The 20,066-nt window shown below is 43.1% G+C and overlaps 1 protein-coding gene across 1 annotated transcript in view; it reads right to left on the bottom strand.

Annotated features, from left to right (window-relative positions):
- The window catches only part of ADAMTSL3 (ADAMTS like 3), a 349,469-nt gene that overhangs the window by 244,639 nt on the left and 84,764 nt on the right, over window positions 1–20,066 (bottom strand). The window contains 1 exon segment of the mRNA XM_049614336.1: window positions 16–143. Within this exon segment, the coding sequence (XP_049470293.1) occupies window positions 16–143 (128 nt within the window).

The following is a 20,066-nucleotide window of genomic DNA, read 5'->3' as shown; positions in this document are numbered from 1 at the left end:
CCAGCCCCCACTTACCTCCCCGTCAGACACCTCCGCAGAGAGTATGATGCCCCTCCCCCACAAGTCCGGGAGCAGTCACTCCAGCTGCCCCAAGCATCCCAGTTGGTGTCTTTGTCTTCCTCGGCCCGAGCATTTCTTGAGGTCTAGAACGTGAAAAAGAAAACACGATACACTGTAGACAAATATGCTAGAAATATTCCAAAGCTTCCCCAGTTTTCCCAGAGTCTTATTCTAAGCTGTTCACAGAGACCAAAGTTGCCTAAAGATGCTTTGCCTTGAAATGACTCCATTAACACACACACACACACACACACACACACACACACGATAGTTTTATGTGGAAACTAGTGGCATGTGAGTATTTTTCCACCTTATGAAGGTTTTGTCCAGGCAGCTTCTAAGCTCAGTTTTATTTTTTTTAATGTTTGTTTATTTTTAGAGAGAGAGAGAAAGTGTGCACGCACATGCACGCATGAGCAGGGCAGGGGCACAGAGAGGGAGAGAGAGAGAATCTCAAGCAGCCTCCACACTCAGTACAGAGCCTGATGCAGGGCTCAATCCCACGACCGTGGGATCACGACCCGAGCTGTCATCAAGGGTCGGATGCTCCACCAACTGAGCTACCCAGGTGCCCCTCTAAGCTCAGTTTTAAGCCTGAAATTTTATCATTCCAAAATTTAAATAGATTAAATCATGTTTTATAACCTACATAGCAGAGTCACACCTTGCACCTAACACTTTCTCACCACTGAAATTCTGACTTGCCTACCCATCAGACAGACGGGCACCAGCTCCAAGGAAATGATTCTGCACAAGGATTTGAGGACTCTCTCTCCTGAAAAGGGCTCCATCCCAAGAAAACAAAGTAAACAAAGCCTTGGGGATCCAAGAAAACAGAAGAGGGCCCGTTATGAATACATTTTGGTTTAATTAGTCTTCTGGAATTGCCATCATTGACTTACATTGGGATACTCTGGAGAAAAGAGGAGAGTTAGAAGTTAAAAATATATAGACACACGTAAATGTAGCTGTGAAAAGAAATTATGTGCAATGCTTACATAAAGTTACAAAACTTTACTAAAGGGCCTACGGTAGGCTCCACAGAATAAGCGGAGAAATGTATCATAGTCTTAAATGGATAAACTTGATACTGTGAAATGTTAATTCTCTCCAAATTAATCTATAAATGTATAACAACTCCAATCAAAATCCCCAAGAGAACTTTCTTGGAACCCACCAAAATGATTCCAAAGTTCATCTAGTGGAATAAATGTCTATACGAGCCAAGACAAAAACTGTAAAAGAAGGGAAATTGGAGGGAAATTGCCTCAATTAAGAGTAGAGAACTGGCATAGTAATAAGCATTTGAAATCTATTAAATTAAAAAAAGGGTTGGGGGGGGGGTGAGGGAGTCCAGAAGCAGACTCAAGTATAAGGACATAGGATGGGACCACACGTCAATGTGAAGGTATTTAAAAACAAAACAAAAACCATAGATGACTCATTCACAAAATACCCAAAAATGACTTCCAGATATATGAGAAATTTTTATTAAAAACACTCAGGCTATAAAATACTAGAAATATTATAGATTAACAGTCGTATAGACTTGACGTAGGCAAGACCATCTCAGATAGGTCAACAAAAGTAGAAACCACAAAGGAAAAGGCAGGAAGATTTAATCACACTAAAATGCGAACACACAAGGCCTTTCCTATCTCTTCACCTTCAGATAAAGGTGCATGTATGTGAGCACGCCCACAAAATGCATAAAGTACAAGCATACGGGCTGCAAGAAAGACAGTCACCTGCCTCTGAGAATGGAGAATGTGGGGCTAGGAGCCAATGCTGTTCACGGAAGACACAGAAGGGATGCCGACTGAATGTCTCCTATCCCCTATACCCTCATAAAAGATCTGAAGCCAATATGACGAAACCTTACATCTGATGAAGCCACGTAGTGTTATAACGGATACTAGCTGTATCTGAACTTGCCATTTTTTTTTGAAATACCTTTTTAAAAAAAAAAATTTTTTTTAATGGAGGGGGTAAAATATAATCCTCAGAGCACAGCATAAGTCTCTGTCACTCTTCATACAGGTAACCAGGTACCTGCATTGAGAAAGAAGTGAGTTAATTAAAATGTTCGCCGTGGCTACTTCCGAGATCAAGGACTCTGGAGGATTTTATCCTCTTTTGTTTTTATTTCTCTGCATCTTGCAAACAAAAAAACAAAAAACAAAAAAAATTTTTTAAAACAAACACCTTCAAACTTGAATTAAATGCAGGCAGTCCAACGAACAAAGAACACATCCTGCTGACAGGCAGAAAAGTTCAAGTCAGGGGGAATTTAACAGGGAAGCCCTAAGTCACAGTCAAGGAACACTTATGAAGGCAACCCTAATGCTAATAAACCACAGCGTCCAGCTGAACGAGACACTGCCCAGGCTTCCTCAAGCCCTTAGGCCACATGACCTCATCCAACCAGAAAAAACATTTTTTTAAATTAAGAGGGGGATCTGTAGAAAGGACTTTCAAAACTGAAATGAAATAATGAAGCAAGGTGGGGGGAGGGGTTCCCAATAACTTCCACCCAAGACTCACCAGTCAGTGGATTTCATGGCTTCCTGCCAAGCTACCTATTTATAGCACAGCAAGAAGCCCTACTAGAGGCAATATTTCAGGAACAGTCAAGTGAAAGGAAAGGATATATATCTGGCAACTGATCAAACCTGTCATCACGAATAAGGGCTAATTAAACCCACACTATTTACTGTTCTAATTAGATCACTGTTCAGTTCAATTTTCTACACTAAACGTCACCAAATGGAGCTGTGTCCTGTCTGTAACATAACATAAAATAAAGTTTTAATTCATAAAAAACACAGTCGGTTTAATGCATTCATCTGGACGTTTAGGTTGGTGAGTCCAAACCGTTTAGGCAAGCGTTTAAAATACACACAGCTGAAATTGATTTTTCATTTTGTCACTCGATCTACCGATAGGTTGAATGTGAAAAGTTGAAAAACATCATCGTATATATTTTTAAATGAAAGTTGAGAGTTCTTTGCAATATTGTTTTAATTTGTTTTTATTCCCACCATCCCATCTGTTCGGTTTATAGTTAGAGTCCAGTTTGTTTCCATAACTTCTCCACCTTTACTTACAAGAAAAAAAAAAATCTGGATTCTAGAATAACTAAAATAGACATGTTATAAATGCAGGCATTTGGTTTCTCTCGTCGGGTAAGAGATTTTCCCCCTAAGAAAACAGAAAATCACATGTCAAGAGGGGTCCTTGAGTTTTTCTCCTGTCCCTGACCGTGAAGATGAAGTTGGGATTGTGCTCTGAAACCCCAGCGCCCAGCTGGCTGGCCAGTCTTCCCTGTTCACGTACTCGTCCTGACCCAGACAGCAGCAAGAGCATCCCTATTTCTACCTGGACCCCGCCGCTCCCCGCTGATGCTGGGAGCATGAAGACAGCACAAACGTTCGGAAAAAAGCCCTGTTGTGTCAGGACACAGGCCACCTGGGTCCTTCCTGGACATTTACGTCTGTGTGTTCGTCCTCACAGCAACACCGAACCTCTTTCCTGGACCCCACGGCCTCCCAGAGCAGGGCACCGCGGGCCCCCACCCACCTCCACACAACAGCCCTCCCCAAGTGTTCTCAAGCCATCTCGTGCCTTCAACCACCCCAGCTCTTCCGTCGATATTTTCTCCGCACACACTTAACATCTGTACATTTTCAGTCTTAAAATGCAGAGTCCAGAATACAGCACTGTATCTGAAAATAACACAGACCAAGCACTGCCCCACTCTCCAGCTTTCTTCCAGTAAAATCTGAGTTCCTTCCTTCCTTCCTTCCCTCCCCTCTTCCTTCATTTCTTCCCTCCCTCCCTTCCTCCTTCCTTCCCTCCTCTTTCCTTCTTTTTCCTTCCTTCCCTCCCTTCATTCCTTCCTTCCTTTCTTCCTTCTTCTTCCTTCCTTCCCTCCTCTTTCCTTCTTTTTCCTTCCTTCTCTCCCTTCATTCCTTCATTCCTTTCTTCCTCCTTCTTCCTTCCTTACCTCCCTCCTTCCTTCCTTCTTCAGTCACACCACTTCTTGGATCTCGTTAAAGAGGCCGTATCACATAATGGTTAAGAGCTGTGCAGTCTTGGACCTGTTTCTTAACCCTTGTAAAACTCATCGACAAAACGGAGATGATAACCTTCACCCCAGCAAGATTTAAATAAAATAACACATATATAACGAACCACACATCATCTCAATAAACGTAATAAGTGAATGTCTTGATACGCGTAAGCTGTTATCCTGCAAAAGCACATCTCTTTCAAAGCAGCCACAGCAGGGCCAGCTCTCCCCCGTTTTTACTCCTGCAAGCCTTAACATTAATCACTGCTGAATTTCCTCTTGTTGCTTTTGGCCCAGAACACCGGCCTGTTGAGATCTGTTGGAACCCTGATCCTGTCACCCGTCTCTGAGCCATTTCGCTCAGCTTCGCAGCTTCCATGTTCCGCCCAAGTCCCCGATAAATGTGCTGGCCATAGCTTCCTAATCTTACAGAATTCCGCTAATGCATATTTCTGCCTTTTTTTTTTAAACAGTAAGCAGACCATAATGCCAAGTAAGCGGCCAAACTAATCAGCCTTGGAATCTGTGAACACAGTTTAATGTTACAGTGAAAATACGAAATAATACCAATCGCCATGATCAAATATTAGGAGGCGGAAGAAGGGGAGGGGAGGGAAGAAACCTGCCATCAGGGGACCTAGATCAGGTGGGGCCCATGTCCCTGGGCCGAGAGAAGGGGCATTTGTCAGCCCCAGCTCTGAGACGCAGTGACGGTAAAATCTGACTGCTGGAGAGCAGCTCCATGTTTGGCCTGACGGTCACCCCGAAGAGGCAGCCTCTCCCCCCACATCTCCATACGCTGTCTTGCCTAATTATCTAAAGCCCATGTTGTGAGTACGCTACAAGCCATTACCTGAACCCCACCTACAGGTTTTCTACCCCCAGAAAGTACTGCTTGTCTGCGCTTTCCCTGCAGTCCTTGGAACCTTCTCACAAACCCTCCAGGGGGGTACTACCAGCCCCCTCTGACAGGTGAGCAACTGTGGCCTGAAGAACCACATGTCGGGTGTCGCGGGGGGAGCCCAGGGGGAACCCCCTTCTGCTTGACCCTGGCAAGCCTGCGTGTTCTTCACGGATGCCCCGCTGCGTTTGTGACCAGGAACCCAATGAATCCAGCAGCCGCCCTACCGTCACTCGCAGCGAGAGCACCTGCTGCGGTGGCCCTCCTGACCACGGCACTCCCCTGCGGCGGACCTGCTGCTGTGGCCCCACCTGACCACAGAGCTCCCCTGCTATTTCAGCGCAGACTCTCTATTTTCCGCTGTGTTTTGAGCAGAACTGTGCTTCTGTTTCTCGTATTTGATTGTATCTAGGTTATTTCACGAGCGACACGCATTCTTAACTGATACTCACGACCCAGACACGTGTGTTAATTTCCCACACACAAACAGAGACGGAAGGCTTCTGATGTTCGAGACATGGTGTCCCCAGAGGACCAGGCTGGACGGGTCACAGGGCAGCCAGGCAGCAGGTGACAGACCCTGGAGGGACGCGGTGATGCAGAGTCAGCCGTCGGGCTTCGACAGCGACAGACACAGGAGCCCAGAGCGAGGAGACTGACACAGAAGCAATGCTACCCCGTTAGGGACATGTGCTTTCCAAGGATGCACCAATTCTGCTGTTCCAAGAACCCCTTCCACCTCTGTCTTGCAACATGATTGCAAGTGTGGTCTTAATTTCATCTCTATTTTGGAACTCTGATAGAATTACAATGCTTGCCGATTTTTTTCCTTCTGCTCATCTATATTTCCCCATTTTATACAGTGAACATGTACAGTTTATGCAATAAAACACCCAATAAAAGTTCTTTTTTTTTTAATGTGGGGGGTGGGGGGAACCACTAAAAGGAAACCTTTAGAAACGCATCCAGAGAAGTAAACTGTGCCTTGTGCTGTCTGGTTAAAACTATCAGGCTTAGAGATCTCTCAGGAAATCATATTTTCCTACGTGAAGCTATAGCTGGGGAATATTTTTGGATGAAAAATTCAAAAGAGATATTGTTTACTCATTATATAATAGGACTGGTAAAAGCCAAGAGTATTGCAGGAATAAGTGTGTTCACAATCTCATAAAGACTCGAGGACTCCTTGCCTTTCTTGGATCTCCATGCATAAATCAAATCATAAAATATTTTCCTGACAAGTCCTTAAATCTGAGAGTTATAATGAACAGTACAGTTCTAACCAGTCTTGCAAAAATGTTAGTAATTAAACACAGATTTCACATATAAGGTCACTTATTGGAAATGCTATATTAACAGCTCCGTATTAAAAACAACCCAAAATAAAGTAAGTTCCACTGGGATATTACTTCCCAGACATCAAATAAATGTTCATTCCAATGTGACCACAAAGGTTATTTAAGGAGATCTCAAATGACCCAGATTTTGTTAACAGTAAATACATTCTTTCAGGTTAATGTGACCTTAAGGTCTTTAACAACAAAAATCTTTAAAATACATAAATTAGGTAAATGACATAAAAATGCCACTCAAGCTGTAACACAGACTCAACAATTCAATTCAACCAGAATATATTAAACACGGACATATCTAAAGCGGTGTGCGAGGCACTATTGAGAAACGCTCCATAACCCTGTATCTCCCCTCTCCCTTTTCAGCCCTTTGGACCCTCTACTGAAAAATGTGTCCAGTAGTCCCCCCTCATCCATGGGGGATACGTTTTAAGACCCCAGGTAGATGCCTCAAACCACAGACAGTACTGAACCCTGGATGTACGATATTTTCCCTCTACATACATACCTATGATGAAATTTAATTTATAAGTTAGGCACAGTAAGAAATGAACAACAATAACTCGTAATGAAATAGAATGATTATAACAATACACGGTAATAAAAGTTATGTGAATGCAGCCTCTCGCAAAATATCTTCTTGTTCTCGCTCCCCTTTTCTTCTTGTGATGATGTGAGATGACAGAATGCCTACCTGAGGAGAGGAAGGGAGGTGAAAGATGTGGGCGTGTGATGCAGTTTGGGGTGCTATTGGCCTTCTGGCGTTGGGTCAGAAGGAGGATCGTCTCCCTCAGGGTGATGCTGTGGTTGATCTCCAGTGACCGAAACCACGACTGGAGGGGGGAGACTCCTGAATATCCACGACTCATGACCCCGACAGTCAACGACCTCTGGGGTTCGGTTGACCGTTTCCAACAACGTGGCCCTGATTATTTCACCACCTTCTTCAAACCCTTCACCGATCCCTCGGGACACACGTCCTCTATCTCCTGGCTCTCCGCGACCCGCTCTGCCTCTTTCTCCAGCCCCCTTTCCACGCCTCGGGCTCACACCACATTCCAGATTCAAGCACACCAGAACTCTCATTGTTCCCCAGACACAAGCACATCTGCGTCCCGTGGCCAACTCCGAAGCGGTACAAAGACCCTCCTCGTCTGGCAGCCCTCTCTACGGGAGACCAGCGAGCGGAGAGCCAGACGGGCCGTCTTCCCTGAGCCTGGGGTCAGTGCGGTCCAGGAGAGCTTCTGAGGAAGCACCTTGCTCCCAGAATGGTTCCCGCCAGCCCCAGCACCTGGGAGGCCGCGCACCACCCCCCATCCTGGGACTCCTCACCTCATCTAGCCCCTCCCCCGAGTCAGCCGGGTTCTGTGGGGTCCACCTCCTCGTCCACACCCTCGCCCCAAACTCCTAATTTGGAAGGTGGTTGGACCTCCTGTCTCCCACAAATGTTAGGAAAACTTCCCAACTCAGGGCAGCCAAGGCTTCTCCAAGTGCAGACGAAGGAGCCCCCGCTGAGCACATCCAGACCCAAGAGAGTGAGGCAGCCCCGAGTAGAGCAGTGTAGTCCCCTGTGTTAGGTGGGAGGACCAGGTCCCAGCGGGGACACCGAGGCCACTCTCAGATGGGGCTCACTCGAGGAGCATCCTAAAAACCCACTGCTTACTAAGGTGTGGACGGGGCACCGGGAAACCCCAGAGCTGTTGCAGCACCCCCCTCCACCCCGGGGGGCGGTACCGAGCCGGCTCTGTGAATGCTGCCATTCTTGTCACCTGCCTGGGCCTTGCGTGAAAGATGGGGCGAGGGCGGGCGGACGCTGGGCCTAAAGGCTGCCTGAGAGGAGCTAAGGCCTTGGTTAAGAATTACAGCCCACAAGGGGCGCCTGGGTGGCTCAGTCGGTTAAACAACTGACTTCAGCTCAGGTCATGATCTCACGGTTCATGGGTTCGAGCCCCGCGTCGGGCTCTGTGCTGACAGCTCGGAGCCTGGAGCTCGCTTCGGCTTCTGTGTCTCCCCCTCTCTCTTCTCTAAAATAAACAAACATTAAAAAATTAAAAAAAAAAAGAATTACAGCCCACATCAACCCCACAAGGTGGGAGTTGAGGAAACAGATACATGGCTCTCCTCCCTCTTGCTAATCCCCTGCAGTCCTCACCCAACTGGCGGTCAGATCCGGCCAGGAGCCAGAGGGCGAGGGAGACCATGGATGCGGTCCCCACAGGCCTGCCTCCTGGGTGGGTGTGGCACATGGTGGCCAGCAGCAGAGAGAAGGCATGGAGGGCAGAGGGAGGCTTTCCAGCACAGTAATTTACTGACTCACTGGAATACTTTTTAAAATTTATTTTATTTATTTTGAGAGAAAGAATGCAAGCAAGGGAGGGGCAGAGAGAGAGAGAGAGAAGGAGAGAGAGAATCCCAAGCAGGCTCCACCCTGTCAGCACAGAGCCCGATGCAGGGGCTTGAACTCACAAACCGTGAGATCACGAGCTGAGCCGAAACCAAGAGTCGAATGCTTAACCAACCGAGCTGCCCAGGTGCCCCGACTCACTGGAATGATTTTGAACAGAGAAGAGACTTCGGCAAATGGTTGCTTTGGCAAAATTGCTCTGGTAGGGATGTGGGGGAGGACCGTGCGAAGACGAGACAAAATGTATTTTTCTTGGGATGAGAACTTGTAAGGTCGACTTTCTTAGACATGAAGCTTTCGGGAGCTTGAATCAACAGGACGCGTCAGCTGCCCAGCCGCAGGGAGAAAGGGGTGCCAGGGCAACTTGGGCTTCCGTACTAAGTGGCTTGTGGTACATGTGAATCTCGCACGTCTCCAGGCCTCACAACCACCTTCCAACCCCACCCTTGAGGTGAGACTCTCAGTGCCCTCGTGCATAAAACATAAGCAGGGCCTGGATGACGGCTAAGATAAAGGGAGTGAACCGGTGGTCCCAGGAGGAATCTGACTGCATATCTGATTTATTTAACTGTACACTTGATCTTAGCCAAAAGGCTGAGAAGCGATGTGATTTATTTAATAACTGTAATTGAGTATCTTACCAAAAAAAAAAAAAGTACTCATTGGCTAATGTTTAAAAATATGGAGATTTTACATAAAAACCTATACTTCCGACTTCTCAGAAAAAGAAAAGAAGAAATCAATATAGGACCCACATCCCAGCATGGCAACGATTTGAACTAAGCATGGCCGCGTGGGTTTTTTTTTTTCCAAGTATAATCAACATACAGTGTGATATCAGTTTCAGGTGTACAATATAATGATTCGACCCTTCCATACCCCACCCTCTGCTCATTACAAGTGGCTCCTTAATCCCCATCACCTATTTCACCCACCTCCCCACCCACCTCCCCTCTGGTGACCAGCAGTGTGTTCTCTGTAGTTAAGAGTCTGTTTCTTAGTATGTCCTTAGCTCTCTTTTCCCTTTGCTCCTTTGTTTCTTAAATTCCACGTATGAGTGAAATCATATGTATCTGTCTTTCTCTGACTTATTTCACTAGCTCCCTCCATGTCATCGCAAATGGCACGATTTCATTCTTTTTTATAGCTGAGTAATATGCCGCGGTAATATATGGGTGACTGAGTGGCTCAGTCAGTTAAGGGTCCTACGCTTGATTCCAGCTCAGGTCATGATCTCACGGTTTGTGAGATCAAGTCTCACGTCAGGCTCCATGCTGACAGCATGGGGCCTGCTTCTGATTCTCTCTCTCTCTCCCACTCTCTCTGACCCTCCCTTCCTCATGCTCACCGTCTCTCAAAGTAAACTTAACAAAATATTCCACTGTAATATATATGCCATATCATCTTTATCCATTCATCCATATTTATTGCAACATTATTTACAATAGCCACGATATGGCCACATGATTTCTAAAGGGCCCATGACTTCCAATTTGCACAGACCTCATCCAGCCCCTATGAGGATTCACACTATCTTCCTGGCTCCTGGAGGCCAAATGGGGAGCTTGTTGGTGACGAGTGACTGTCGGTTTGGAGGTAATCAATAGGCATGTGTATTTATAACTGATGTCAGATTCTTTACAATCTTGCTGCAGAACAACACCACATAAGAAAGTAAGAAACAAGTAAGAAACACAAGTAAAAAGCACAGATACAAATAACTTTAAAATAAAAACAAAGGGCACTTTTTCATCTTCACTGGACAGTGAGTTCAGCAAGGTGCACAGAAGCAGAATGTAAGAAGTTATTCCATGATGCTCGTTGTCTAAACTCTAACTCCCCTTGCACCTAAGGGATTTGTCTCTGGGGTAGTTATATATAAAATATAAAATATATAAAATAGGGGCGCCTGGGTGGCTCAGTTGGTTAAGCCGCCAACTTCAGCTCAGGTCACAATCTCGCGGTCCATGAGTTCAAGTCCCACGTTGGGCTCTGTGCTGACAGCTCAGAGCCTGGAGCCTGTTTCAGATTCTGTATCTCCCTCTCTCTGACCCTCCCCTGTTCATGCTGTGTCTCTCTCTGTCTCAAAAATAAACGTTAAAAAAATTTTAAAAAAAATATATATATATATAAAATAATGTATTTTTTATAATAAATGTAAAAAATGTAAAAAATAAAAAATAAATGTATTTTTTATACTTTTTTAAATGTTTATTAATTTTTGAGGGAGAGAGAGAGTGAACAGGGGAGGAGCAGAGAGATAGGGAGACAGGATCAGAAGCAGGCTCCAGGCTCTGAACTGTCAGCACAGAGCCCGACACGGGGCTCGAACTCACAAGTCGTGAGATCATGACCTGAGCTGAATTCGGATGCTTAACCGACTGAGGCACCCAGGTGCCCCCAAAATATTAGTGTATTTTAACAGCCCAAATAAAAATTCCCAGAGTGCAGACAAATATTTTGGAAGATACTATGCTGGCACCAACACATGGGACACCATTGTCCCCAGGAAGCCCAGGAATCACCCAGGGCCACCTCTCCATCACAACCCCTGCACAATCCTAGATTGTGGATGCAAACATCTAGGTAATGTTTCTCACCATAAGTGCAATTTTCATGGCTACTGGACAAGTTAGAAAAGAACCGTAACCAGTTCCTTTCCAACTATATTAAGATACATAAATAAAAATGCCCAAATACTATGACGGCTTTGTTTTGGTTTGTTTTCGTTTTATTTTTTGTTAAACTCCTAAATACAAATGTACTTTACATGGAGAAAGATTTAGTAAGATACCATCATGAGGCATGTCCAGCACAACATCCGGTAAGACTGACCAGCAAAGAACACTTAATGCTGCCAACTGTAAAAGACTGATGGACAGTCATGGTGGACTAGGTAATGTGGATCAACATCCCACTGATGGCAACCAGAAAGGAAAAAATATTCTCTGTGAATGAAATAAAGGCATTTCAGACAAAAACAGAATCATCAGTATCAGACCAGTCTCAAAGGAAATAGTAAAAGGTGATTTTAGGGTTAAAGGAAGCCCGGAAATGCAGAAAGAAATGAAGAATCAAAATCGGAACGCAAACATGTAAGTAAACCTAAATGGAGAGAAACTACACAAAACAGCAATTATAATGGCTTATGGGGCTTAAAATATTTATATGTAATCAGGCTACGTGATAACAATGGTGTATGCGTCACAAGAGCGGTAGGTAACAGTCAATATACTGAAAGTCAGTATCATCTAGGAAGACGATAAAAGGACAAATTAACAGTTGATTTTGGTAACTCAAGGATACATGTTTTAACCTCTAGCACTACCACTAAAAGAACAGAAAAGAATGGTAACTTCCAAATTAATAGATGGGAAAACATACATTAAGGGCACATCCTGAATCAATCCCAAAGAAAGCAAAACGGAGAGAACATAGCTACGATGAATACATTTAAAAAGCTCAGAGCAAAATGTAAGATTTAAATGCAAATATATCAGCAATTGCTTTAAATCCAAATCAAATAAAATGTACCAATTAAAAGATAAAGATTATCAGGGTGAAATTTAAAATTCAATTATATTCTTTCTTAATTTTTTTAATGCTTAAATATTTTTGAGAGAGACAGAGCACGAACAGGGGAGGGGCAGAGAGAGAGGGAGACACAGAATCTGAAGCAGGATCCAGGCTCCGAGCTGTCAGCACAGAGCCCGATGCGGGGCTCAAACTCACGAACCACAAGATCATGACCTGAGCTGAAGTCAGAAGCTTAACCAACTGAGCCACCCAAGTGCCCCTTTTATATTCTTTTTGAAAAGACACATTGTTTAAACATAATGACCACAAAGATTGAAAATAAGATTGAGAAAGGAGACCCAACAAGACTACTAAACAAATTTAGTCTAATTACACAAAGCAGAGTCACCTTTAATTTTTTTTAATTTTTATTTTTTTAATGTTTATTTTTGAGAGAGAGAGACAGAGCATGAGTGGGGGAGGGGCAGAGAGAGAGAGAGAATGAGAGAGAGAGAGAGAGAGAGAGAGAGAGAGAGAGAGAGAGAGAAACAGAGACTCCAAAGCAGGCTCCAGGCTCTCAGCTGTCAGCACAGAGCCCGATGCAGGGCTTGAGCTCAAGGACCACAAGATCATGACCTGAGCCGAAGTCAGATGTCGAACCAACTGAGCCACCCAAGTGCCCTGACAGAGTCAAACTTTAAGAGGAAGAGACAAACAGGGATGCTTTATGATGTTTGAAGTTTGAATTCTCTGGGATGGAAAAAAATTCTAAAAGTACCTAATAGCATAACTTCAAAATACACAAATCAAAAACTGGCAGAACTATAAAGCGAAATAGAAAAATCCATGGGGCGCCTGGGTGGCTCAGTCAGTTAAGCATCTGACTTCGGATCAGGTCATGATCTCACGGTTTGCGGGTTCGAGCCTCCCCCCCCACCCCCCTCAGCCTGGAGCCTGCTTCGGACTCTGTGTCTCCCTCTCTCTCTGTCCCTCCCCTGCTCATGCTGTGTCTCTCTGTCTCTCAACAATAAATAAATGCAAAAAAAAAATTTTTTTTAAAGAAAAGAAAAATCCACAATCATGGTGGGAGATTTTAACACAACTCTCTTATTAACTTACTGAACAGATGACAAATCAGTAACAGTATAGGATACTGACACAATTCAACTACAAACGTTATGGAATTTCAACAATTCTACACATTTCTCAGGGCCTATTTCAGCCACTCCTCCACCCACCTCCCCTCTGGTAACCATCTGTTCGTTCTCCGTAATTAAGAGTCTGTTTCTGGGGCGCCTGGGTGGCGCAGTCGGTTGGGCGTCCGACTTCAGCCAGGTCACGATCTCGCGGTCCGTGAGTTCGAGCCCCGCGTCAGGCTCTGGGCTGATGGCTCGGAGCCTGGAGCCTGTTTCCGACTCTGTGTCTCCCTCTCTCTCTGCCCCTCCCCCGTTCATGCTCTGTCTCTCTCTGTCCCAAAAATTAAAAAAAAAAAAAAAAAAGAGTCTGTTTCTTAGCTTGTCTCTTTTTTTCCTTTGTCTGTGTGTTTTGTTCCTTAAGTCCCATATACGAGTGATATTATATGGTATTTTTCTTTCTCTGACTGACTTATTTCACTTAGCATTATACCCTCTGGCTCTATCCATGTTTTTGCAAATGATAAGATTTAATTATTTTTACAGTTGAGTAATATTCCATTGTGTGTGTTTGTATACACCATATCTAACAACATTTTTCACAGAACCAGAACAGATAATACTACAATCTGTATGGAGCCACAAAAGACCCTCAGTAGCCAAACAATGTTAAGAAAGAAAAATAAATCTGCAGGTGTCACAATCCCAGATTTCAAGATACATTACAAAGCTACAGTAATCAGAACAGTATGGTAGCAGCACAAAAACAGACACAGATTAATGGAAAAGAAGCAAGAACCCAGGAATAAACCCACAACTCTATGGTCAATTAATGTCTGACAAAGGAGGAAAGAATATCTAATGGGAGAAAGGCAGTGTCTTTGACAAATTGTGTTGTGAAAACTGGACAGCAACGTGCAGAAGAATGAAACTGAACCACTTTCTCACACAAAACACAAAAATAAACTCAAAATGGATTAAAGCCCTCAATGTGAGACCTGAAACCGTAAAACTCCTAGAAGACAACATAGGAAATTTTAGTTTTAAATATAGATATTTGAAAAGGAGGAAGTTGAACAAATCGACAATCTCAAATTATTTCAAGACATTAGGAACACAGCAGCAAATAAAACTCATGGAAAGTAGAAGGAAAATAATAAAGATGAGAACAGCAATTACAAAACAGAAAACAAAAATAGAAGAAAGAGGATCAACAAATCTGAAAACTGTTTGTTACAAAGACTAATAAAATTGACAAAATTCCTTGGCAAGACTATTGAAGAAAAAAGAGAGAAAAATCACTAAACATCAATTCCAAGAATGAAATTTGGAGCATCACTACAGAGTCTGAAGGCACTTCTCCTTTTCTAGCTCCTGCAGGTGTAAGGTTATGTTGTGTATTTGGGACCTTTCTTGCTTCTTAAGATAGGCCTGAATTGCAATGTTTTTTCCTCTTCGGACTGCCTTTGCTGCATCCCAAAGGGCTTGGACTGCATGTTTTCATTCTCATTTGCTTCCGTTTATTTCTTCTTCTTTAATTTCTGGGTTAACCCATTCATTCTTTAGTAGGATTTTCTTTAACCTCCATGTATTTGGGGGCTTTCCAAATTTTTTCCTGTGGTTGATTTCAAGTTTCATAGCATTGTGATCTGAAAATATGCACGGTATGATCTCAATCGTTTTGCACCCATTGAGGGCTGATGTGTGACTCCAAATCTATTCTGGAGAACATTCCATGTGCACTCGAGAAGAATGTGTATTCTGCTGCTTTAGGATGAAATGTTCTGAACATATCTGTTAAGTCCATCTTGTCCAACGTGTCATTCAGAGCCACTGTTGCCTTGTTGATTTTCTGCTTAGATGATCTGTTCATTTCTGTAAGTGGAGTATTAAAGTCTCCCACAATTATGGTATTATCAATAAGTTTGCTTATGTTTGTGATTAACGGATTTATATTTGGGTGCTTCTAAGTTGGGGGCATAAATATTGATAATTGTTAGCTCTTCTTGATGGCTATACCCCTTAATTATGATACAATGCCCCTGTTCATCTCTTGTTACAGTCTTTGTTTCAAAATCTAGTTTGTCTGATATAAGTATGGCTATGCTGGCTTTCTTTTGATGTCCATCAGCATGATAGATAATTCTCCGTCTCTTCACTTTCAATCTGCAGGTGCTCTTGGGTCTAAAATGAGTGTCTTGTAGGCTGTGTACTAAAACAAGAGGGTGGGGGATGTTATCTGTATACTAGTATATTTCAAAATTTAGAGGCAGGCCCAGCTCCCTTGCCTTGAGATAAGACCAACTCGGCAGACTGGTCTCCAGAGCTCCCTGCAAGACAAGGCAGAGGCTGGGACTCCACCTGAAATCCTACCTCTGCTGTGCTCCTTCCCTTTTCCCTCCCCTGTCTCGTTTTTCCCACTTCCTCTTGGGCTCCATTGGAAATACATCCCCCATAAGTCACTTGGACATGAATCCTCATCATCTCAGCTCTGCCTCTCAGGACCCAACCCAATAAATTTCTTAACCTACATACATGTAAACTACTGATTAAAAAAATTACTGTGACCCAAATATGACAAAACATTAGTATTAATTAATTCTGGATGGTGGGTACGTGAGTCTGTTATACTAGTCTCTGCATTTTTCTTTTTCTTTAGATTTTTTTTTCTAATTGAAAAAGGGGGTGGGGAGCACTCCTTGGAGAATGTAGATAGGGAGAAATTGTGAGATATTCATGCAGCAAAAGCAAGTCACTTGCAAGGGTAAAAGTCTGCCTTCTCCACAGCAACATTTAAAAAACAATTTTTAATGTTTATTTATTTTTGAAAGAGTGCGAGCAACAAAGTTCAAGTGGGGAAGGGGCAGAGAGAGAGGGAGACACAGAATCCGAAGCAGGCTCCAGGCTCCGAGCTGTCAGCCCAGAGCCCAACTCACGGACTGTGAGATCACGATCTGAGCTGACGTCAGACGCTTAACTGACTGAGCCACCCAGCAGGTGCCCCTCCACAGCAACATTTAATGGCAGAAGACACAGAAGTAATACGTACAAAATTCTAAAAAATAAATAAATAAATAAATAAAAATAGTACCATCCAAGAATATATTGTACTCAGTCAAGACCTATTCAAGAATAATGCCACTTTATCAAAATTTAAAATTTTTATGCATCCATAGACACAATTAACAGTAAAAAGATAATCCATAGAAAGGGAGGAAATCTTTACAAGTTATATATCATATACGGGACTGATATCCAGAATATATTGAGAACAACTCAACAACCAAAAAATAAACACCCAATTAAAAACTGGGTAAAGGACATGAATAGACACTTTTCCAGAGAAGACATACAGATGGCCAGTAAGCACATGAAAAGATGTTCAACATCACTAATCGTTAGGGAATCGTGAAGGAAAACCAAAATGAGATACCACCCTCAGACCCACAGGATGACTTTTTTTTTTTTTTTTTTTTTACAAAACCAGAAAAAAACAAAACAAAACAAAAAGTTTTGAAGAGGATGTGGAAAAATGAGAAGCCTTGTACTTTGCTGGTGGGAATGTGAAATGGTGCAGCTCCTGTGGAAAACAGTCTGGTGGTTTCTCAAAAAATGAAATACAATTCCTGTGTCATCCAGCAATTCTATTTCTGGGTATACAGCCAAAAGAACTGAAAGCAGGGACTCAAATAGATATTTGTACTCCCATGTCCGCTGTGGCATTTATTCAAAATAGCCAGAAGACAGAGACAACCCAAATGTCCAGGGACAGATGACCGGATAAATAAAGTGTGATATATCCAAACAATGCGATATTATTCAGCCTGAAAAATGAATGAAGTTCTGGCACATGCTACCACACGGATAAACCATGAAGGTCATGATATTTAGTGAAAGACGCCAGACCAGAAAAAAAAAAAAAAAAAGGACAAAAACAGTGTATGATTCCACTTACGAAGTACCTAGAATAGACAATTCACTGTGACAGAAAGTGGAATAGTGGTTGGCAGGGTCTGGGGGGAGGAAGGAATGGGGGACTGTTGTCTAACGCGTATAGACTTTTAGTTTCATGAGATGAAGAAAGCTCTGGAGATGGACGGCGGGGGTGTTTGTACAACAGTGTGAATGTACTTAACACCAGTGCATGCCACGCTTACAAACGGTTAAGACGGTGACTTTTATGCCACGTGTGTTTTACCACATGAAATGGAAAACCGAATGAAATAGAAGAAAAGCAACGCTACCATTTTCAAATGACGAAAGCAAAAAATTCAGAAAACGGAGCCCTTCTTTAAAAAGTTGATGAAGAAGTCTAGTCAAGCAGGAGAGGATTCAAAATTGTCAAGAACGGGATTGTCCAAGTTGTACAAAAGGAACGACAGTGAGTCTTTAATCCACATCAATATGGAACCATGGATCAGCATCAGGAGCCATGAAGGTTGTAGGACAGAACATATTAAATGAGTAAAAATATAACAAAAACTGGGGGCGGTGGTGAATGGAGGAAAGTCGTAAGGAAGTCAAGTAAATATCGTCTGAAATTTCCCCACAAATTCCTTGTGTTTTTCATAATCTCATTCTTAGGGACATCCCTGAGGAAATGATTTATTCTCCTGTGAAGCATTTATCCCGAGGTTATCAAGTCCTTAATTTCCTTATCATCTACTAAATTCACAGAAATTAAATATTTCTAACTTAAAATGGCATACATCCTGGGATAGCATTTTCATAGATTTATGTCAATTTCTTGTTCCCATGCAAAGTCTTCCTTGTGTAATGTGTTGAAAATGTCCAGAAACGCTATTTGCCAAATGCAAACGCTAGTTATTTCTAGAAAGTGGGATAGGGGTGATTTGTAGCTTTCTTTGCAGTTTTCTGTACTGCTGGACTTTTTTTAAAGAGCAGTCATAACATTTTTTTTTTTTACATGTCAATTATTCTGATAAATGAGCAAGTCCAACCTGCATCCAAAGAAGTCACCCCGCTGTGGCTTTCAAACCCAAGGCAATTCAGGGTCTCCCCGGTGAACGCTTGCCAAGAAGCCGGTGTTGGGGGCTGGCATTCCTGGAAGCGGTATTTATGGAAACTGCCTCAGGGCATCTCAAGGCTGCTGGACAAAGGCCAGCGGTCAGATGCTCCAGATTATTAACTTCCAGCCCCACACATTGCAACAAATGTTCTAGAACAATGCTTCTCAAACTGGGCAGTTTTGTCCCCCGCCCCGGTCAACAGCGCAAAGGGTTTTACCTACGCTCACCGCCGTGGAACAAAATGGTACCCTGCGTCTGTATAATGCTTCTTCCTATTTTAACGTAGGTTTGTGCTGGTTACTTTATATACTCTCTTGCCCTACATTAAGAACCGCAAAATAGCCTTAAGAAGCTCTTAATTTCAACATACCTCAAACCATATTCAAAGCATTCATATTTGACAATCCGCAGTGGACTTTTCTTTCCCAGGAAAAAAGCAGCATAGATTTTCAAGTTTAATGATACCAAGTTTTTAAAAAATTCTTTTTTGACTTTTCTCAGTGATTTACTTCCATCCATGGTTAGCCATTTCACATAGAAAAACAGAGGTTTTGTGCCAACAACTCATCGAGAATATTACCCAGACCACATTTTAGGGGCACAGGCTTTAAACAAACTCCCACAAGAAATATTATTTGACAGCTACAAAAGTAAGTAATGAAAGAAGCCAGCATGTTGTTTTTATCTCATGCCTCTCCTTCTGGGATTGGCTGGCAGCCTGCAAGCTCTGGGCCACCCCTGCGTGGCATGTCACTGCGGGTAAAGAGAGAAACCGGAACATTCTGCACATCCCGAGACTGGACGAGTTCATGGCAAAACCACAAATCCTTGACTAAAAATGGTAGAAGAGTCTCCCTGGTTAAATGACAATGGCCTTGTTTAGGTCACTGCTAAATGGTTGACGTTCAGGTCCATTGAGGCTTCCGGAGAGTTAGCCAGAGTTTCCACAGGTTTAGCAAACTTAAACTTCACCAAGCCTAATTTAGTCATTGCCCTAAAGAAGACTGATCTAGTAACAAGATAAAGGAAAGCACATGATTTCAAGCAGGTACTGAGTGCTCAAAGGACAAATACCCTCAGCGTGGGAGGTCAGGAGCATTTCCTGAGAAGGTGCCACTCCGGCCGAATCTTGCTGGATGAAGAGGTGTTTATGAAACCCTTGCAGTGAATATCTGAGCAAAGAGTCTCTGTAATTTGTGGGGAAGGGAGGAGATACTTGTATAAATTTCAGTGGGTTGCACATAGAGAAATCAAAGGACTATGGTCACTTGTAGAGCTCTGTATCATGTAAGTGAGATTTTTATCTACCTCAAAATAGGACCTGAAATACACCAGCCACATTACAAGTGCTTGCTGTGCACACGTGTGGCTACTGCGTTAGTGCAAATGCAGAAAACTTCCATGATTACAGAAAGTTCTGCTAGACATCAATGGTATAAATGACTGTTGGAAATATGGTCACAAATGTGAAAGCAAAGCCAAAAACTTTCTTGGAAAACAAAGTGTATAGGTCAGTATGTACACACACACACACACACACACACACGTATGCATGCATGATAAAACCTTACACTATTAAGCCAATCATTTATTTTACT

This window comes from Panthera uncia (genome assembly GCF_023721935.1).
Source record: "Panthera uncia isolate 11264 chromosome B3 unlocalized genomic scaffold, Puncia_PCG_1.0 HiC_scaffold_2, whole genome shotgun sequence".
NCBI lineage: Eukaryota > Metazoa > Chordata > Mammalia > Carnivora > Felidae > Panthera > Panthera uncia.
The sequence above is the reverse complement of the archived record's forward strand: the minus strand, read 5'-3'. Positions and strand labels throughout refer to the sequence as shown.